The following is a 22,948-nucleotide window of genomic DNA, read 5'->3' on the forward strand; positions in this document are numbered from 1 at the left end:
TCCATTCCAGCCAATTTCCATTCTGATTGTGATTTTGAAGAATTTTGATTTCGATTCTTATTGCAAATGAAGCAGATCTTTAATAATAATAATAATAATAATAATTTACTTATAATTCATTATCAGCTTTCATGTTGATTTTTCTTTTCTAAAATTTATTAGTTTTGTATCACTCATCATCAAAAAAGAAACAAATCAATTTTCATCTTTTTCTGGTTGAAGTTTTAACATTTTAAAAGATTTTTAGTAAATCATTATTAATTCAAAGTAATGTGGTAAAAAAAAATCATTCAATTTTCTTGGAGAAATGAACATTTAAACTGTTTGCTTTTTTTTTTTACATTGAAATGTTTATCTATAATTTTCAATATCTAACAAAATGCAACCAGCAGACAACAGACCATCCAAAAGGTTTTAATCTCGTGTTAATGGCCTTTGAAAGCCATCAATTACATCCTTCAAATACTCTTTTTTTTTTTCAATTTAGTCTCTGTTTATGAACTGTGCACATGTGAACCAGAAGATAAACTTTGCAACCAAATCAGTTTTGTATCCATATGTTTATTACTTATACATCCTAACTGATACAAAATTGTACTTTTTGTCTCTCTCACAATGTGAATTTTGCATCCCAAAAGCTGATGTAAAATTTACACCACCTTCCTAGTTCCTCCTATCTTATCTCTCATATAAAGTGTGGACCAAGTCATCTTGCTTCCCACCTTAGCTCCAAACAAATAATCCCCTCATACTTCTATTCTCTTCCATATAATGTGATGACTTCCTACTTCTTACAAACAAATAAAACAGTAAAATATGAAGAAGAGTAAGCGGGAATTTACATTCAACCTATTTGCACTCCCATGCATTTATACAAGTCCAAATGAAATTCACATGACAAACAAACTAGACCTTAAGAATCACAGAAGGATCAGTCAATTCAGAAATTAAAAATTAGGAATGCTAATTATTTTTCTACAAAATTTAATAAATAGATAGATTAATACTAGACTATGGTTTGTTGTTGAAAAGCTGCAATTCACCTTCCTCTTACACATACCATATTTCAAGGGTCCTAAGTCTTAACTTCAAATTGTGCCAACTTCAACTAAAAGCATCATTAAGTAGACCAATATTCCAACAACAAACCTATCTTTGAGACCTCTATAGCTATATATATTCTATAGGGGCACATTTTAATTCACTATAAATGGTGAAGGAAACGTTAGACAACAGCTGAAATGGCTTTAGTGAATAAGTTTTTAAGCAGGTTGTCATCTTCCTCAATGCTGATGTTGAAGTTGGGTTGATTACTAATTTACTCTACACTTAAAGATTTTATTATTTAATTATTTTATTCTCTAAAAGACAAAATAATAAGTCATTTAGTTCAGCCACTTCAGGCATTACAAACAACCCCAAAGTCTTTGTTATATTCTTGAAAAGACAAAATAATAAGTCATTCAGTTCAGCCACTTCAGGCATTACAAACAACCCTAAAATCTTTGTTATATCCTCTAAAAGACAAAGTAAAAAGTTATTCAGTTCAGCACTTCAGTCATTACAAACAACCCCAAAGTCTTTGATAGATCATAAGATGACAAAACAAATGACCTGAGAATGGGCTATCAACACACGTTTGGTTATTACCAGACCCTTATGGACTTCAGAACAGACTGGAAAAGGACAACTGTGGATAGTTGACTCGACTGTTTGCTTCGTTACTGTGAAGGTTGAGACTTTTTTGCCTGATTAAACCCAAAAACGGACTCCCAAGTAACACCATAAAAGGTGGAAAAGGAATATTTGAGAAGGAAGTTTGAACAGAAAGTTTGCTTTACAAGGTGGATTAATGAAACAGAACAAGAACCCAAAGCAAGCTGATGATGTGGTCAAGGAAAGAAACCCATCATTTATCAATCCCCAGACTGACCTTACCACTGTGGATTTGAAAGTTAAAACACTGCTTAATTAAGCCTAAGTTGGTCCATGCTCAAAATATCAAGCATTGTATTTTAATTTTTATGCTAGGAAAGAGTGATAATTAAACTAATTAAGGTTGCGTTTGGGTTAATTTTGCACTGACAAATTTATCTTCTTACCAAACAGATTTTTAGCTGTAATGGATGCAAACACGAATTCTAATAAAGCATGTCATTTTTTTATCAAAAGTCCACTTGAATGCAAATTTATTTCTTTTTTATTGATGTAAATTTACATCTTATTATCAATGTAAATATGTATTGAAAATTGTGTTTTCTGTCATTTGTCAATGCATAAATATATTGTTGCCAAATACACGCAAAAGTGAATCAGAATGCAAATTTACCATGAACCGGGATTTACACTCCATTTGCATTGTTTCCAAATGCAGTCTTAGGCTCAGTTTGAAAAGAGTACAAATTTACAATGCAAATACATACAAAATATAAGATTTTGCACTCTTCATATTTGCATTTGTACTCCTTTCAAAATATGCCTTAGTGACACTGAAGATTTAGGGCCAACTGGAGTACAAGGAACGAATAAACACTTAATTATATGTTACCGTATGTGCTCTAAATCCTTTTAATTAATCATGAAAATTTATAGTAATTTAGTGCTTGTTTGTGAGGGCTGAAGCATATATCGCGGTTGTAACTTTCCAAAGTGGGCCTCACATGGACGAGATGGGATCTGCTCCTCACACATGGGCGCCTCACATGCACATCCACTGTGCTCTGGGAGCATCTCCCGTGAATAATAACTTATAAGTATGGGAGATGTTCCCAATGCATGGTAGGATGCACGTGTGAGGCACCCTGTGTGAGGAGCAAATCTGGTCTCCACATGGACAGCCTTTAAGTTGTGTTTGGTGAAAATTCCAGAGAACCCTAATTTTAATTGGTTGCCAGTCAATCATTTAAAGAGCTGTCCACTTCAGTCTCTTTGAAAAGCTTATATATCTAGAGTGCTTCAAAGCAGCTGAACCAGCTTAATTGAATCGTCAGCTCAGCTCTCCCAAATGAGCCCTTAGTCCTTTAAGATGCTTTTGATTTATTATGTTTTGTTTTAGAAAGAATATGTTTAAAACTTTATTAGGCATTGAGCTTTGTTAGAACCGCCAATCGGTTGGGCATAGGGTGCAATTCGGGTTGATCCAAGTTAACATTTTACACTACATTGGACTTAAATTCATTTAAATTTTGACAAAAGCACAACCCAAATCCGCCCAAGCTCTACTCCTACTAGGGTTCCCCCTAGTTGGGCTTTGAGAAAGCAGCTCGAGAGGTCAACCCTCCTTAACACCAAGTATGGTTCAGTTGGGAGAGCTGAAGCTTTGGTCGAGCTGTTTTGGAGAAGCCATATCAGTTGAAAGACCCTTTTTTCGTTGTTTGCAGGACTTTCACGTTGGGTATTATGGCATTTTGATGTTGGCTCCAACTGGCTCCAACTGGCAGGATATTAGCAATACTTTTGTGAAAATTTTGAAAATCCAGATTTGCTGTCTTTCAACCAAAAAAAAGTTTTATGTTGAAACCATTTTTAGTGGCTTCTCCAAAGCAGTTCAACCAAAGCTTAAATCATCTCTAATGAGCTCCAAAGCTTTAGGGTTGGAACTTCACCTAATTTCAATACTTTTTCATGTCAAAGAGCAATCAAATTTAAATTAATAAGTTGGTTTTTTGTTTATTTATTTATATTTATGAGTTCTTGACTCTAGTATCTATACTGTATAATATTAAATTAATAATAGGGAGAATTACTTAAAACCTCTCCTGTGTTTTCTTACGAATACTTGAACCTCTATTTTGATGCATCTACAAAAATTTTTCATTAGGCTACATTCGGAAACAATGCAAATGGAGTGTAAATCCCGTTTCAGGGTAAACTTGTATTCTGGTTCATTTTTGCCTGTGTTTGGCAACATTACATTTATGTATTGCCAGATGACAGACCAATGCATATTTACATTGATAATAAGATGTAAAAGTACATCTATAAAATAAAGTAAATTTGCATTCAAGTGGGCTTTTGATAAAAAAAGCATATGCTTTATTAAAATTCATATTTGCATCCATTACATTAAAAGTCTGTTTGGTAAGAAGATAAATTTGTCAGTGCAAAATTAACCCAATTTTATAAATTATATGAACCATTTTACACTCTACATATTTGCATTTACACTTATTTGCACCATTTCCAAATGCAGCTTTAATTTCTTTGACAAAAGTCACTGATGTGATGCATTAAAGCTTTTAAAATCTCATCTTTGCCCATAAAAAACTTTATTGGAAGGAAGATTTATGAAATTACCGCTAAAAAGTGATTCACTTTATTTTATTAGGTTTCATTATTCACTTTATTGAATGAACAACAAAAGCCAAGTTGGGTTGAATTTAAACCTCCCCTATTACTAGAAATGCCATACTTAGACAATTTGAAAATAGAGCAACGGTGTTCACCATGTAAATTTATATATAATTATATTACAAGGGCATAGTGATTTCAAAATCTCATTTACAAGGGGGAATTTGCATATTTATTTAAAAGGTTAAAGGAGGTTTTTGCAAAATTTAAAATACATGATGATTTAAGTAATTTTTTTATAATAATAATATATTATTTTCAATTTAAAACATCAATGAGGGCACCCTCATCATAGGCCATAATAGGGTCGGTTAGGTACGATTCTGTTGGGTCCATTCGACCCATTGACAGCCCTCTCTTTTAAATCAAGTAGGGGAAACCATTCGGAATCTATAATGTGGATAAACAAGATTCAAATCTAGAAACACTACAAATAAAAACACCAATTATAGAATATAACAATACTAGGTGCCGTTTGATAATGGCTGAAATTGCTGAACTTAGGGGCCGGAAAGGTCCCCACTTTAGCTGAAATTTAATCCTTTTAAATGCCTTTGCAATCATCATCAAAACAAAACTTTTAGTAATAGCAGTATTAGATAAGGTTCAAAGTATCGATATATATCAATTTTTTAACCCACCATGCACTAAGGGCACGTCTGTTTTCTAGTAAATAGGTTGGGTAAGCTGGTGGGTTCTACAAAAATGAAAGAAACCTTCGTTTGTATATCGGTATTAGTGGGTTTCACGAAAAATAACAATTCCCAAGTGATTCATTTACCTGGGTAAGTAATAAGTAATAGTCTCTTGAAATTTAAATAAATTTCCTATCCACGTATAAATTTGCTGATACATGAGGAAACAATATTATCCCTTTAATAATAACAGTACTTTCATTGATAAAATGGTCATTGTAAGAAAACATTTGTCCAAATAAATGCATTTACCCATCTAAATCACTGACCATTTAGGAAACAAAGCCTAAATATTACAATAGAGTTGGGACATTAGGCCACTTTTTGAAGGTTAAATATTGCATGTATAAATATTTTGAACCTTGGTGGTAGGTAAAAAGATCATAGAAATTAAACCAAGGTTTGAATTAGAGGATTGCTATTTGGAGGCAAAGCTACTTTACCTATTCCTAACTTCAACTACAAGTACCTAATAAGTAGCCAAGTAGGTCAGCATTCCAATCGGTAACCTAACTTTTGGAACAGGGTTCTATTCCATTTGGGTACCTTTCAATTCCCGTAAAAGGTTTATTCTTTGTTAGATAACGGATGAGACAAGAAACCAATTGAAAATGGGATGTGAACAACCCTTGGCTGATGACCCTTTTTGGATTTCACTATTGACTAGAAAAACAAAAAGACAATAGTTGGTTGTTAGCTTGACTGTTTGATTCATTACTGTGTTGGATGAAGGAAACCGTTTTGCCTGATTAAACCCACAAACAGATTTGAAGCAACTTCATACTTTAAAGAATAATGGAAATATTTGAGAAGGAGGTTTGAGCAGAAAGTTTGGTTTAGAAGATGGATTGATGAACCAAAGAATGAAGAAACCATGAAAGCTGCTGATGTAGCAACAGAAAGAAAGCTCATCTCTCACCTGTCTAAAGACTACCTCTAGCTCCCTGACCCATCTTTTTATATATATCCTGTTCAATGTGGAACTGTGTCATCAGTTCATCATAGAAAACCCTAGTAACTCATCTTCACCCAAGGTTAAGACCTCAGATCCTTGTTTTCTAGATCTGCTCCTACTCTTTTAGAAATTAATCAGAAGTAGTGGATGCTTGTGTGGCTGCTGGTGGTGGTGGTGGTAAGGTGGTAGGAAACCCATCCAACCAGTCCCCAGCTTTTAAGAGTTCATGATACATTGAGCCTTTGGTTGAGCTCAGGCTGTAGGACTTGCAATGTCTGACAGTCCAAACCTAGTGGGAAACTGGCATATACGTCTAGGTCGAGCAGCCTTGTGAATTATTTTGCTTTAGTATACCCTTTAATCCTGTCTTGAGTTAGGCCCATAAATTGCCCATCCACAGAATCCATGAATCAAAGCCCACATCACCTAAGCACTTATTGGGGGCCAGATATAGAGCACCCAAGAACTTTTTCTACTTCTAATCTCACCATTCTATTAGTTTTTTATTTTAATTTGTTTTTTATTTTTTGGGTCTTGTTATTTATTCAAATTCAAGAACTATTAAGTGACTTTTTTTTTTTTTCATATTCAAGTACTTGTAGCCTAGTTCTACAATGTATTCGACAGCCAGATCAACGGTGAGGTGCACTCGGCCTCAACAATCTGCAAGACTTCACAGTGAGGTAAGATATGAACTCTGTTTCTGTAGATGTTGTTTTTACGTATTGATGCAAGCCTCATGCGCTTTGATATTTCTACAGCCCAAAGGACAGCTTTATGATGATCGATCTTTTGATAAAGAGAAGGTAATCCATTCTCTCTCTCTCTCTCTCTCTCTCTCTCTTTTACTGCAAAATTGATCATTACCCATCTGTAGCCTTCCAATAAAACTCCTCTGAAAGAGCAAAGCAAGCCATCGGACTTCAAGCTTCATACTGAAACAAGAGCTGCCAAGCGAGCAGAATTCAATTTTTTTGTAAGTAGTTAGAGAGACTGTTGGGTTCCATATATGATATTGAAAATATTTTCATCATTTTATGATTCCCTCTCTGTACTAAAATCCTTATCAAGTTTTCTGTCAAACTCACAGGTTGCATGTAAGATGACCAAATTAGAAATACAGAAGCAACTAGAAGAGAGGGTGCAGAAGGTAAGATATGCTGATGAATATCTATTGCTCCCCACAGAATACAAAATGGAAATGTGCATGAACTCAATCTCATGGAGTCGTTGAAATGAATGAATCAGATTATAGAAGAAGAAGAGATTCGGATGTTGAGAAAGGAAATGATCCCAAAAGCCCAATTGATGCCATATTTTGACAGGCCTTTCTTCCCACAAAGGTACAGTGCAGTAGTAACACATTAACCTTTAGTGACGTGACACCTTAACAAATCCACTAAACTAACTGAAAAGGAAAGAAAATGAACCTATCTAACTTCACCAATCTTTTTTTTTTTCCTAAAATATTCAAAACCCTAGGTATCTTATTTTGATGGGTCATTTATTAAAATGCCCTCTATAGTTTCACGTATTTATCAAAACCTATCTCATATTTTATGTTTTATTAAAACACCCCATATAATTTGCAATAAATTTAATCAAAAGCAAATAAAAATGGAAATGTTGTTCTTACCCCTGGTAAAATGTGGACATACTCTCTTACCACATTAACAAAATGATAAAGAAGAGGCATCGCAATGAAATTAATAAATGACCCATTTTGTCATAGAAGATTGATTAAGTTGCAAATTATAAGGGTGTTTTAATAAATGATCCATTTGCACAATTGAGGAATATGATGTGACTATAAATAGAGGTTTAAAAGTATTGGGCTCTGCTCATGGGTAACTGAACCCAGCCTGCTAAAAGGATCAGGATTGGATCTAGACATTGAATCCAACTATGTAAGTGGGCTGGGCATCCCAAGACTTAATAAGCCCAAGGCTGAATGTTGGGACCATTTTGGACATTAATTGGGTCAATCAAAGAAAACCCCTAGAGCGTTCCCACCTATTTTCTACAATATGAAGAAATTTTGTGGCTAAAAGCCTAAAACAAACCATCCATCGATAGGGGACCCCACATATCGCTTTTGCCATAGTTATGTAGTTGGACTAGACAGAATGGTTGGATCAATGACCCGATAACCCTTCTGGGGTTGTGGTTATGTAGTTGGATCAGTGACCGAATGGTTGGACCAAACCTTTGGAAGGCTTGCCAGAGTAGAAACTTCATACTTGATTGGAGTTGGGCCAACTTGGTCCAGCTTTGAGTAATGCTAGCAGGTTCAGAAGTACAATGAATGAGTTAATTACTTAATTGGGTTTTTCATTTTGTTTGCTCTCTTACAGGTCAAGGAGGCCACCAACAATTCCCAGAGAGCCAAGCTTTCACATGTTGAACAGCAAAAGCTGGAAATGCCTTTCATCATGTAGTTAGTTCCACAATTTTCAGCAACCGCAGGCTATTGTATGATGAGGCCTATTGACCAAGGCAGTAGTGGTGTTGTCGATAGATGATCATGGCTGATAATTGAGAATAATACTGTTGTATACATAGCAATAGATTTTTTTTTTTTTTTGTTCTTCCTCCTGTATCTTGTTTCTGTTTGTATTTTCTTTGTATTCTTTCATGTACTAATGCATTTATGAGTGTAAGGATGAATAAAAGAAGATTTAATCAGTTTGAGTGACTTCAAAGTTTAAGGCTTCAAGCTTATTTTATTAAATATTAATTTAGGTAGGTTGTGTTTGGATAAACTTCAAAATTTGTGTTTTTAAAGCTCCAAAAAGCATAAAACCCCAATTTTAGGCTTTGCATTTTTAGGGTTTTAAAAGTGTTGTGACTTCAGATTATAATGGTTTAGAAACAACTCTTAACAAATGCTCAAATCACTTTTTGTTTCAATTTTTTTTTAACAGCCTGAAGCACAAAAGCAGGAGTTTATGCAAAAGGAGCTTTAGACTTCTGTAAACTCTCTTTATAAAGATCAATATGGTTCTACAGTAATAATACCTCCTTAGATCACATGGGTAAATTATTGGGATAAAAAACACAGAAAAGAAAGTAGTTGGGAGTGGCTGGTGATAGCTAGAATACAAATTTTTAACAAAATCTGTAGTCCAAATAGGAACTAGAGAAAAAGAAGGCCTAGCATCTTTATCTTGTTTTTGCAATTTGTGTTGTTCAAAAGACTAAGTATGAAACAAAAGGCAAATATAGAGAAGAAGAAAATTCATGTGTGCCCAAGTGGTGAAAAGATGATGCCCCTACCAAATTTCATTATTGTCAATTCAACATCTTAATCCTAATCCTAGAGCACGCAAACTAGTTTACAACATCAAATTAGTTATTTTTTTTTTTTGTACTCGCAAATTAAGAGGAAGAAGAAACCCTTAACCCCTATTTTTAATTTGTTTTAAAATTTAATCTAAATTTCAATATATTAAAAACGGGATAAGAGGAATGGAGGACGTTTGAAACATTTGTTAATCCCACTTGTACATGTGAAATTCACGCATGAAAGGGTGCACCCTCTCTAATTTGATGATGTACAGGGAGATCTGCAGGGACAAAATGTGCAGCAGATCCAGACTCGTTACTGATATATGTTAGCCACTTCGCTCCAGCATACGCACGGGATTGGATTCCAGAAACCACTTTATTAATGTTGTGCCTGTATCATCAAATATTCAAAAAAAAAGAAAAAGTCTGAACTCCATCTAAATATTCACTGTTTTTAATTCAGAAATAAATAATAAAAGATAGGGAAAATTATATAATGACACTTGAGGCCTCAACTTTCAAGTGTCACAACCAATTACCCTAAACTTTTAAAAATCAACTCTAAATCCACTCCATTAATTATCCCAAAACTATCCTTTATTTATAAGACTATTTCATGAGGGATTTTTCAAGTTTTACTAGACTGACCTTTCATCAGAATCTAACCATTCTCCCAAACCAGCTCAACAAATCCATTACCAGAACTGCATAAAAGGAATTTAAAATGGGTATTTTGGTAATTTTACCATTCATTGTAAGGTTGGTTGATGGTGTTGGATAGGGCTGTTCATAAGAATGCCCAACCCAACCAAACCGACCAACCCAGACCGAGCCAACTCGAGTCGGCCGGGTTTTCATTCATATTGGTCGGTTTCGGGTTGGGCACATAAAAAAACCGATGTGAAAACCGAAACCAACCCGAACCGAACTAGTCTTTCTTCTACTAGTTTGGTAGTTCTTACTTCCTAATTTGAGTAGTTTCCTAATTCATACTAATCATCTAGACTTCTACTAGAAATAGAAGGCCCATTAGGCAATTACAATTAGAATTGAATTAATTAGGTGTCATTTTTTAGTTTTTTACCTAGATTAGGCAATTACAATTAGAATTCAATTAATTAGGTGTCCTTTTTAGTTTTTTACCTAGATTAGGCAATTACAATTAGAATTCCTATTAGAACTAGAAGGCCCATTAGGCAATTACAATTAGAATTCCTAGTTTCCTACTAGTCTTCTAATTCCACTTTTGTCTTCTTTTAAAATCTTCTATTCTCTAACTTAACTTGGTTGGTCCGCCCCCCTCAACTCAAGTCCTCAACTCAAATCCTCAACTAATTCAGAGTTTATTCGGCTTTGTACAGGAGCAAAACCGAAACCAACCCAAACCGACCCAACCCGACTCAAACCGACCAAGTTGATTTGGCCTATCAGTAGGTCGGCTTCGGTTCCCACTTCTGGTAACCTGACTAGGTCGGGTCGGTTGGGAAAATCCCATGAAACCGACCCAACCCGACCCGTGAACACCCCTAGTGTTGGACTTGGTTGTCAGCTCAACAACTTCAGTGTTGATTTTTGAAAGTTCAGGATACTTGGTTGTCACACTATCCCAAAGTACAGTGTACCTATCTATAATTTTCCCCCAAAGATATGCTTTCAGAACAAATATTGAATTGTGCCTTCCTGCACCCCGGTCCATGATTTGACCAGAGTTTTTTGGTTCGGAATAACAAAACTAAAGTATATTGAGCTTTGGTCCAGGATTCAGTCATTGAAAATTTAACAAATTCTCAATCCAACCCTACCCAAATTGCACTCCTAGTTAGGACAAGGCTTAAATGGTGATAATAGCATGATATTTGATTTAATATTTTCTTTATAGGCAAAAGTAAGAAGTATAAATAATTTTTTTTGTAGTAAAATGGAAAATATATTAAAAAGAAAAAGAAAAGAAAAAAAAAAGAAAATACAGGAATGGGCTCAAAATACATCTCCACCAACTCAAGAACCAAACTAGGGCCCAACTAAGAGAGAGAGGCGAAGCCAACAAATAACACCCCTCCACCAATTCAAGGAGAATAAATAATTCTTAGGGTTTTATGGATATTTGTATGCCCTTTGCTCATTTTCCTTTCGTTTGGTTTACTTCTAGTTGGAAGTTTTTCTTTTTCAATACTTTTAATTACTACAAGAATCATCTAAACCATAGATAACTAAAAAGGTATGTGCATTCATGATGAGTGGATTTTAAATTTTGGTTGTTTTGTTCTTGCATCTCTAGGAGAAAAAGTTTTAATATGTTATGAGAGAAGAAGACAAATGCCACCATTTGTGTTTTTTCAAATGACAATGCAACGGTCTGGTGTTTTCTAGAAAACTAGTGTTTAAAGGTGTTTGGCTCCATTGTCATTATCTAAGAAAATAGTGGCACATCAGCGACCATGCCTTGCAACATTAGAGAAAGAAAAACAACACAAAAAAATGGCACCTGCCAGTTTTCTTGAATTTAGTGAATTGATGTGATTTCATTTTTATGTTGTGTGTGTTTTTTCCATGTTCTAAGAAAACAGCTAACCAAATAATAGATTCAAACATTTGAAGGTGAATTATTGACCGATGTGGCACTGTTTAATTTCTCAGAAAACATTAATGAAAGTATGGAGCCAAACACCACCATAGTGTTTTCAAGTTGATAATTTGTCTATGGTATTTATTATAAAGCTATGGAGATAACAATAAAAATCCTGGAAGTTACCAAAATAAATTTGGGTGAAATTGTTATGCATATGTCTTGTTTTTCTATTTTAGTATCATTTTCCTTTTATATAACAAGTACCATGGTCCATGGTTGCTGTATGGAATTTCTTCTAGTTCTAAATTTATTAGTTTTTGTTCTACCTGTCCACTTAGAAAAGGTCATCACCTCTCATTTCTATCACAAAGTTGTTTTCTTAATAAACCATTGCATGGATTTATCCTTTAAAGAAGAAATCTAATGCGTTAAACGTTTTCATGGTTCAATAACAACTCAATTGCAAATCGCTTGCTTTACCATCTCACCATGCCACAGAATTCAAACACTTTGAATCATACTTGAAAGGTGAGGGAATTCATCATCAATTCAGTTGCCTTAATACCCAGGCTCAAAAGGGTATTGTCTTCATGATTTCTAATTGGCTTCCATGCAAGGTTCCGAACTGGAAATCTCCACTTGAGTTTCTTTATGGTAAGAAACCAGATTACATGCTTCTCAAGCTCTTTGGCCATGAATGTTTTCCTCATCTCTAACCTTATGCCAAACACAAGTTGGATTTTCGATCTACATCATGTGTGTTCATTGGGCATAGTTGAAATCAGAAATGCTACAAGTATTATGATCGTACCACAGGTCACATTTATATTATTCTAGAGATGTATTGTTCAATGAACAATTAATTATTCCCTTGTATTGTTTCTCCTCCATCTTTAATTAATTCTCATTCCTCTACCAGCTTCACCACCACTCTCTCCTCTTGACGCACCACCAATTGTTGTTCCTTAATCATCAATATCTCCTTTGCTACCTCCCATTGTTACTCCATTTGAAACCCCATTGACTGCTGATATCTCTCTTGTTGCCCTTCCTTCATTGACAATTCTCTTCCAAAATTAGCTCCAGGCAACAATCATAGATAGCATGATTACTAGATCCAAATTAAACCTAGATGGAAGCTAGATCCTTAAAAGTGTTTGGTTGAATTGTGTTGCTCACATCTCTACAAAGCATCCTCTACCTCCAACTTCTTTCGGGTTGTGTATCATTACTTAAGCTCTTGTTGATCCCCATTGCTATTTTGTTATGAATAATTAGCTCAATGCTCTCTTACGTAACATACGCTACTTGGGTTCTCACTCCAAGACCTCCTACTTCCCACATTATTGCATGCAAATGGGTCTTTCAAATCAAGAGTAAAGCGGATGCCACCATTGATTGGTTCAAAGCCTTCCTAGTTGCCACGGTCTACAACCAACAAGAGGGTATTGATTACCACTGTTTGAATTTTTCTTGCACTTGTTGCTCGAGGTTGGCCTGGTTATATCAATTGGATGTCTAAAATGAGTTTCTACATGGTGATCACCCCACTGGCTTTGTTGGGAAAGATCACCCCAGTCATGTTTGTCTCTTAAAGAAATCACTCTACAGTTTAAAGCAAGCACCTCGCTCATGGTTTCATAAACTGAGCTCCTACCTTTTATCCATTGGATTTCACTCCTAGTCTAACACTTGTTGTCCAACATCTAATCACAAATATGGGTCTACACTTTGTAGTTAAGGACCTTGGGTCGCTCAGCCATCTCCTTGGTATAAAGGTTGCTCGTACTTCCAATGGATTGTTCTTGTCTCAATGGAAGTGCTTTTTTAATCTTCTCTCCAAAACAAAGATGGAGGGTGCCAAACCTCTTCACACTCCTGCTGCCACCACTATCTTGTGCAAGGACGATAGTACTCCCTTTTTTGATGCTAACCTCTATCGAGGCACGACAATGCTCTCTAATATTTCTCCTTCGCTTAACATGACATCTTCCATTTGAGTCACCTGGCAGCCTCGGATGGCCATGCTCCCCGTGTATGAACCCCATCCAGACCGTCCGAGCTCACTTACCTCCAGGCGCCCTCAAGTATAAATAGGAGGTGACCCCTTCAAGGTAAGGGATCAGAACTAAGACTCTAGCTAATACCTGAGAATTCTTGTGGCATCGTTTATGCGCTCACCTCCCAGGCCTCATTCACCTTTTACCCCTCCTAATACTAACTTAACCGTTGGAGTCTCCGCCTCGGTTTTTCACCCGAGGGCTCTGACATTCTCCTCCTTGTAGGACCAGTTTGCTAGTCCTCGATCTCCGCACACCACGCCTACTCCGGACCTCGGGTACCTCAGTCGCCCCGGATATCGGACACCTCGATTTAGGGGCAAAATTACTATATTATCCTCGGCCCATCCCGAGCATCAACGCTAGCTATATAGCAAAGTTTGGCAAAAGTAATTGTCTTCTGCTCTTCTTACAATATGTGCATTTAGGTTGATTTTGGTTTGATAGAAAAATAAGAGAGAGAGAGAAAAGGAGAGAAATTGTTCTTCTAACAAATTTTACAAAATATACAAAGGAACTTTCCTTCAACTTTCTGTTTCTCTTCTTTTCTATCGAACCAAAATATAGCGCCTTAGGGATACAAATGGGATAACTTTGGTTGTTGGGGGACAACAACTTATGTTGTTGAGAGCCTTTTTGGGCTGAACATTCACCCATTCACGCCTATGTCTATCTTTTTCGGTCAAAAGAAAATAAGGGCAATTACAATTTTATCCCACTCTCGTGGTAACGTAGCATTTCCAAGAATGTTTTTAACAGTATAGGCTGTGGGCCCCCCAACAACCAAACTTTTTCCCTATTTCAATATCCTGTTTCACGTGCATAGCTGATGTGGAGTATTATCATTGCTTACACAACCCCTAACACATTGCCATTAAGTGCATGAGTGCATATAATCCCAGATTCCCTACCATCACTCTAAATCTACTGCAAACAGTCATGTGTAATAGGCTATGGCTATATTTGGGATTACTTAAAAATAAATGCTTATTCAAAATAAGTGCTTATTTGGGCCATTAAGCACTTACTGGTATTTGGGAAATAAGCCCAAAATAATTGCTTATTTTAAAAGTAAGAGCTTATTTTTTCAGTCCAAATTTCTAGCTTTTTTTTAAGTGCTTATACAATAAGCACTTGTTCAATTTTTTTTCCAAAATTATCCCTAGTTGAATTTTAAAATACCACTCATAATATTATCCCTAGTTGAATTTTGTAAAGGTACTTTTATGAAAGTACTTTTATTAAAGCACTTTTATGAATGTACTTATATGCTATTTTGTGAAAGTGCTTTTGTAAGGATACTTTCTTAAAAGTGCTTTCGTAAAAGTACTTTATAAAAGTGCTTTCAAAGGGTATATTTTGAAAATTTGAAAGAAAATGAAGGACAAAATAGTCACAAATGCTTATTTAAGTGCTTATTAGAGATAAAGACTACCAAACACCCAATATAAAATAAATGCTTATACCCAATAAAAAAAATAAGCACTTGAAAAAGTTGGGTGCCAAATGCAAGTCCAACACTAGAGTTTAAGCCCGCGGTCCTATTTTTGCCATATTTTTTCAAAATTTGAAAAATCTTAAAAAAATTAACGATTCACACTTGTTTCTTACAAACTTTTGCAAGTCTAGCACTCCAGGAATGAAGTTTGGAGTTTTAGAGTCATTTGGGGGTGAAAGAAGGCTTATTTTGGGGAAAAGAAGCTTGCTTTCCCCCCTTTAACTTTTTGTTAGTTTTTGGTCGTATACTTTTTGTTAGTACGCTACCGATACGCCTCGATACACCCCCAATACGCCCCAATACACCCTTGATACGCCCTGGTATACCCTCGATATGGGTCCAATACGCATAAAAAAAGATGAAATGCTTGATTTTCATGGGTATCCAGTATCTATATTTCAAAGATACAATACGATATGCCCCGTATCGGACATATCGTACCGAAATTTTAAACCTTGATCCTAGTGGATGCTTATGATTGAATCCCGCTTGTACTTAGGTTGGGGGATGGGCTACCCCTTTGTGTAGCCCTTGAAAAGAGTTATATAAATGAATAAATAAATAAAATTCTCTCATTAATGGGCAGAGCTCCGAGAATATTAGATACTTAAACTTGTCGACAAAATTTATTATCATTTTCCATTAGGAAAACTAAATCTAAGTAGACGTTAGAACATTTGGGTTTTTATAGATTCATCTCATAAACTTTTATAAGTTTGTACACTTGAGTAATATGTGAGGGAATTAGATTTGCAAATGGATCGGATCGGATTGGATTCGAATCAGGGTATATTTGAATTTGATTCGACACTTTTTATGTTGGATCTGATTTGATTCGAAGATCCAATCGGATCTAATTTGAATTCGAATCCTATTGGTAAGTTGAATCTTCGGATATGATCCGATCTGACTTGTTTTCTTTAAAAATTAATAAATTATTAAAAGAAAAATAAAATATATTAATATAAATAAAGTAAAAACAAAAAATACAAGTATTTTTTAATTATTTTTTAATTACATATATACATACTTTTTATAAAAAATAAATAATATAATAAATTTATAAAAATATAATATAAAAAATATATTTATAAATAACATATATATATATATTATACATATTTTATAAATATATAATATATATCGAATCGAATCATCTAAAGGTGATGGATTCGATCCGATCCAAAAATCCGAACAAGGTGATTCGAATTCATGCAAATAGGACCGGATCAGAATACGATCCACTTGCACCTCTAGAGGAATGTACAAAAAGACTAAATAATATCGAAAAAACCAATAAAAACTTATGAAGAAAAGCAAAACACAAATTCCCCAAACTTTTGTTTTTTTATTTTAAACTAATCCGTGCATCACCCTCCTTACTATAAACATCTCTTATAAAGTTATAATTGTGGCCAGATCTCGTTCTATTGGAGGTTGCAGAACATGGTGATGATGATCACGGATCACGGATCACGGATCACAGCAAACATAAATAATCATTTGTGTGGGACCAGACCATGCTCTAATTATGTCAAATCCAACTATGACATTCTGGTTTGCTGGACCATCTGGCTTTTCAAACATTCCTTTCTCTCATTCACTCCAACATCATATGCTAAAGTATTGACTCTTACCGTAGATCTGGCATCATAAAGTTTGACACCATTGCATCCTTCCCTTGGAAAAATCTATGCCTTCTTTTATAGGTTTCTTTCTGTTCGGTGCGAGACAATCACCGGCGTGTCTCATGCCTTTTGTCACATAACCACGAGCACTTTCTCGTGAATAATGATTATTAGATCACCTTTACCCTCAGTACTGGAATGTAGACCATCTATTTGAATAAATGCTTATTAGAAATTTAGAATACTCAGTTACTCATCTATTTACAACTAACGTGCTTCATGATTATATGTGCTGTCGATCGATCACCCGACCATTGCTTCCACTAAGGACAGCGGCCTCTCTTAAACCACCCAACAAGTATTCATGCACGCACTAGACTGTGACATCAAGAACAAGAAGAAATAGCCAGCCACATGTTTACAGTACTCGCGACGCTAATAGCTTAACAAACAATTTTACAACTAAAATTTGCAGGAATAAACAGAATCAAAAAGCAGCTTTGGTTCAACCACTGTTGTTTCCTGTGGCAGCTCCCGGGATCAGCTCCCTCAACATAGTCACCACCTGCAACATGTTGGGCCTCTTGGAAGGGAAGTCTTCGACGCACTGCATCGTTATCTCCAAGTACCTCGTCATCTCTTTAACCTCCTCTCGTTGATGGTCTTCACCTCCCTTGATGGCTGCTGAAAGCAGCTCTGGGTCGATCACTTCCTTCCCCTTTCCTTCCCTCACCCTCATCTTCACCCACCCCACCAAATTGGTATCTCCGAAATCCTCCTTATCAGTCGGCCTCTTCCCTGTCAAGAGCTCCAAGAGCACGACTCCAAGTGAATAGACGTCGCCCTTGGCAGTGCAGCGGAAGCTCTGGTAGTACTCTGGTGGGACATACCCAGGTGTGCCCGCAAGTGTGCTCACGCTCAGGTGGGTGTCCAGAGCGCTTATGAGCCTCGCCATGCCGAAGTCTGAGACCCTGGCTTCCATCTCATGATCCAAGAGTACGTTGCTGGACTTCATGTCTCTGTGTATGATGTGAGGGATGCAATTGTGATGCAGAAAACAAAGTCCTTTTGCCGCACCTCTTGCTATCTTTTTCCTCTCTTCCCAGCTCAATATCCGTCCTTCTCGTGCCTTGATTCTCCCATGAAGCATGTCTTCAAGGCTGCCGAACTCCATGAATTCATAGACTAGGAGCCTCTCCTCACCCACCTTGCAATAGCCCAATAAGGGAACAAGGTTCTTGTGCTTAATTTTTCCTAGAGTTTCCATCTCAGCCATGAACTCTCGATCTCCTTGGCAACTCAGGCGTATGAGCTTCTTAATTGCAACACTTGAACCATCCTTCAAAGTGGCCTTGAACACTTCTCCGAACCCACCACACCCAATCAGGCTTGCCGCTGAGAAGCCATTGGTGGCCTCAATGAGTTGTGAGAATTTGAGCTTTCTCAGCTGCCTCTGAAACGTAGCCACATTTATGCTCAATGGTTCCTTCTCCTTGCCAATCTTCCAAGTTGTGGCTGCATGGGAGGCTTGCAAGCTGCTAAGCATCTTAACCTCCTCTGCCTCCTTCCGCCTTGCACGCATTGCAATAGCCCAGACTATCAGAATACAGATAGAAGCCATGGAAACAAGAACACCCAGAACAATGCTATTAGCCCATGATGTAGCCTGAGGTCGTCGGCGTCCTTTCCCATCAACAACAGACGGACTTGTCGCTGGTAGACTGTTTTCATTTTGGCATGGAGGCAGTGGGACCCCACAGAGTCCTGGGTTGTTTGCATACTGGCTTGCAGGGAGAGTACTGAGCTGCCCCCTCGAAGGAATTGGCCCAGTTAATTCGTTATCAGAAAGATCAATTTGTACCAAGAATGAGAGATTTGAAAATGATTCTGGGATCTGCCCATGCAACCTGTTATGAGATGCCTCAAACACACCCAAATCACGGAGCTGGCCAAGGGACGCAGGAATCTCTCCTGTGAGCTTGTTATGGGCTACATCCAGCACTTGTAGGGCCACCATGTCACCAAATTCTTCTGGGATTTTCCCCTGAAGCTCATTGTAAGAAAGATCAAGATACTCCAATGTCTGGTAATGCGTCCAAAGACTCAAGACAGCACCTGAATACAACCTTGTGAAGTCGCATGTCTTCAAGGTTGGGACCTGCAGAAGCCTCTCTGGTCGAATTCCTGCAAATTCCAACAAACCTCCAACTCCTTTACATGAATTCCCCACATTGCGTACAAATGCCAGTGTGTTGCCTGAAAGAATTCCGCTCAACGACTTGGCTCCCAGCTGCCTGCCGAGCCTCGGAGGGATCTCCCCTGTGAGCCTGTTACTGTTCAAATCTAGCCAAACCAAGCTGCTGCAATTTGCCAACTGTCTGGGTATTGGACCACTCAGGCTATTGTTAGCAAGTTGAAGAACAGCCAACCTTGGCAATAGGCCGAATTCTCGTGGAATGTGGCCAGTGATGCCATTACTAGTGAGTGAAACCCATTCAAGATTACTGCAATGGAATAGCTCCACAGGGATTTCACCAGTAAGGAAATTATTGTTGAGAATGAGACTCCTTAGGTTCCGGCAATGGCCCAATTCTTCTGGAATTTTCCCATCCAAACCATTGAACCAGGCCATCAGTTGCTCTAGATTCTCTAGCTGTCCAAGCTCCTTAGGAATTGGACCACGGAGATAGTTTATGCTAAGATCAATTGTCTTGAGCTTCTTACACTGCGACAATCGGGCCGGAATTTCACCTGCAATGAGATTATCAGGAAGCCTCAACTCTTCAAGTGAGGCAGCGCCTGGACATATATCCGGAGGGATGAAACCAGATAGTTTATTGGAACTAAAATCCAAAATTCGCAATTTGCTACAAGATGAGATGGAAGCAGGAAGGTTTCCAGATATGAAGTTATTGCTTAATAACAAGCTATCCAATGAACCAAGGTTCTGAAGTACAGAATCAGGAAAGGGACCTGAAAGGTTGTTGTTGGCCATGGAAAGTATTTGAAGCCAAGAACATGTAGAGAAGGATGTGGGAATTGAACCTGAGATGTTATTATTGGAAATCTCAAGTTGAAGAAGTGAAACACAAGTGCTGCCTAACTCAGATGGGATAGAACCCGTAAGATGATTATGAGAGATATCTAACCTCTGTAGATTTCTGAGCAATCCAAAAGATGTTGGTATATCTCCAGAAAATAGATTGAAAGATAAATTTAAGTTCTTGATGTTTGTGCAACTGGATAAGGAAGAAGGAATGGTACCCATAAGTTGGTTTTCTGAGAAATCAAGATGCAACAAGCCATTGCAGGAATTGTCAAGCTTTAGACCTGCAATTGATCCTGTTAGATTGTTCACAGAGAGGTCTAGAACCTGCAAATTATGAGAACCCACCAAGAGATTGTCAGGTATAAAATCTGTTAGGTTGTTGTGAGCAAGATTTACGTTAAGAAGATTCGGATATTTGGAGATGAACCCATCAGGAATTAGGCCAGCAAGTCCACTAGAAGATAGATCAAGCTGTTTTATTCCAAGTGGTAATTGAAGCAAAGAGGTAGAAGAATTTACAGTAAATGAATTGGTGGAGAGATTAAGAACCGATAGCATGTCGAGAGAAGCCAATGGGTAGAATGAGAGAGCTCCAACAAGATTACAGAAGCTAAGATCAAGTTTGGTCACTCTACCTAGAGAGCAAGAGACTCCATGCCAAGAGCAAGGATTTCTATCAAGCTGCCACCCTGACAGAACTCCATTCGGGTCATTCTGAATCATCTTCTTGAACAAGATGAGAGCCTCCCCATCTGATTTGATCATCGAAAAACTACCATTATCAACAGAAGATACCGACATGAACAAAGAAGGAAACATTATAAACAGTAGTGTCAGTGAAGCATGGAGGAGATGCTGAAATTTCTCCATTAGAGAGACAAGACTTGCAGGGAGTGAAGTGAGGGGAACCCGAGAGAGTGCCTAGTATAATGAGAATTCTTCTTGCAAAGCAGAAGGAAAGCTTTAGAGAAAGTAGTTATTTTTTATAGTTGGAAAGGAGGGAACGTGGAGAGGAATAATAAAAGAGAGGAATGGACTAGGTTGGTTGTTGGGTACTTACACGGTTTGATTACTAAAGAGTGCAGACAACACAGGTAGAGAAAAGGTCATATTTTGACTTTTGGTCAAAGATATGGACCCCACATGGTCTATCGATGATTGAGAACAAGATGGGTTTGATCGAAGGGTCATTGTCTGTCAGCAAGCGTGAACATGTTTATGGTAGAAGTTCTCAAACATGAAGTGTGATGCAATTGGCTGCACTGTATGTGATGCACCTCTGAACTGAAGTATATGGGTCGTTGATATATATATTCACTGTGATGATCTGAAAGGGTTGTGGGCCATGAGTACAGGGTAATATTGTAGGCCTTGCCATGTAATATATTTTCTCCGAGTTGCTGTTTTGGATATTCTAATGAACATTAGTACATAGGAAAAGCAAAGAGAAGTAGCAGTGCAGGTGGGGTCCCTGTGCTGAAATTTGTAGGGGAAATCGATAGCTCTGTTCAAATGCTGTTTGGGTTGTTATTTTGCACACTCTGAAAGGAAATCCATGGCCCACCACAAGGAAACAAAATCAATGACCTCTGTGGTTAATGGCATTGGAGGTGATGATGCCAACATTGGTTGGGTCCCCTCTCTTTTCCTTTTTCTTCCCATGTAGAGTAAGCTGGGGCTTCAATACCTCAGCCCACTTCAGTGTTTGGAATCCTTTTTGTCTAAGCCCTGATGGGTCGGGTCCAACCTTTACAGTAAAAGTACTGTGAAGATCAACTTTGTTCTTTCTGTTTGTAATTATGTTTTTACCAAATTGTAATAAAGTTACAGTATAAGAAAGATCATCCTTTAAGTAACTCACCAAAGTTAAAGCAGATTTTCCATTTTGATTTTTGACAAGAAGTTTCAAAAGATAAGCATTTAAACTCTAATGAAGCTAGATTTGCCCTACAACATAGCAGTCTAATGGCGCATCAGTGGAATTCCAATCTGTTGGCCATTTCCTGATTTGATTGCCAAATATCAGAATTGTGTCCAACCACAACGCTGGAGGGTTGAGTAGGGTGTCTATCTGTAGGTTCAGCGAAGAAGTAGGTGGTTTCATAGCTGACCCATCAAACCCTGTTGCCCTTACTACTGTGATGATGTGCAATTCAAATATGTAAAGAGTAATCTCTGTATTGCCATTAGAAGACCAAATTATGTAAAGAGTAAGCTCTATAGTCTATACTAAACCAACCAATATGATGAGTGATGACATTAGTGGTTTGAACTGGTTTGTGTCGTTAATAATACCAATATATAGGGATGCAAATGGATGAGACCAAATTGCATAAAATGAATCAAATTCGAGATCAAAATCTGAATCCCTGAATCAGAACAATTCACATTGGCTGATTAGGTACCCACAAATTGGGGTTTGGGAACCTACGAGGGAATGAAAATGGGTGGACCATTCATTATAACAAGACTAATTGTATGAACCGGATTTGTGGGCATGACTCAATTTTCAAAACTAGAGTTCAAATAAAAAAAAAAAATACAGGATTAGGAACCCATGTGAACCCCTACATACATATCCAGGGGGTTCAATAATGTATTATTTTGGGACCCATTAGGTTGAGAGCTCGAGGGAAAAAAAGCATTTTATTGAGACCCACGTAGAAATTTCAGGGTTGACTGATTAAGGAAGGGTAAGCTTGAAACACAATTCTGATTGATGACCCATATCGTGTTCATATCAATCAATCATAAGGGGAGCATTATTTGAACTGCTTTTTCTCCCTTTTTATCAGTAAAAGATTGATTAATCTAAGCTAGCAGAAGAAGAGGAGACCAGAGCCTATGATCACTCTG

General features: G+C 37.1%; 2 protein-coding genes across 2 annotated transcripts; one reads left to right on the top strand and one right to left on the bottom strand.

The window, feature by feature from the left end:
- The first annotated feature begins 5,927 nt into the window (after nt 1-5,927).
- On the top strand, nt 5,928-8,679 carry LOC104607230 (microtubule-destabilizing protein 60-like). The gene is made up of 7 exons (XM_010272801.3): nt 5,928-6,079; nt 6,594-6,683; nt 6,762-6,806; nt 6,878-6,976; nt 7,091-7,150; nt 7,249-7,343; nt 8,355-8,679. The coding sequence occupies exons 2-7, from the start codon at nt 6,615-6,617 to the stop codon at nt 8,440-8,442; spliced, it is 456 nt and encodes a 151-aa protein (XP_010271103.1). The 5' UTR covers nt 5,928-6,079; nt 6,594-6,614; the 3' UTR covers nt 8,443-8,679.
- Nucleotides 8,680-17,429: 8,750 nt separating this feature from the next.
- BRL2 (BRI1-like 2) lies at nt 17,430-21,486 on the bottom strand. The gene has a single exon (XM_010272800.3). The coding sequence runs from the start codon at nt 20,960-20,962 to the stop codon at nt 17,549-17,551; it is 3,414 nt and encodes a 1,137-aa protein (XP_010271102.1). The 5' UTR covers nt 20,963-21,486; the 3' UTR covers nt 17,430-17,548.
- Nucleotides 21,487-22,948: the final 1,462 nt, after the last annotated feature.

Source organism: Nelumbo nucifera, chromosome 4 (genome assembly GCF_055504915.1).
Source record: "Nelumbo nucifera cultivar China Antique chromosome 4, China Antique-T2T, whole genome shotgun sequence".
In the NCBI taxonomy this organism is placed as follows: Eukaryota; Viridiplantae; Streptophyta; class Magnoliopsida; order Proteales; family Nelumbonaceae; genus Nelumbo; species Nelumbo nucifera.

Coding starts and splice junctions, on each gene's coding strand:
- LOC104607230 (XM_010272801.3), top strand. CDS start 6,615: ATGTATTCGACAGCCAGATCAACGGTGAGGTGCACTCGGCCTCAACAA. Junction 6,977..7,090: donor GAGCAGAATTCAATTTTTTT/GTAAGTAGTTAG, acceptor TCAAACTCACAG/GTTGCATGTAAGATGACCAA. Junction 7,344..8,354: donor AGGCCTTTCTTCCCACAAAG/GTACAGTGCAGT, acceptor GCTCTCTTACAG/GTCAAGGAGGCCACCAACAA.
- BRL2 (XM_010272800.3), bottom strand. CDS start 20,962: ATGGAGAAATTTCAGCATCTCCTCCATGCTTCACTGACACTACTGTTT.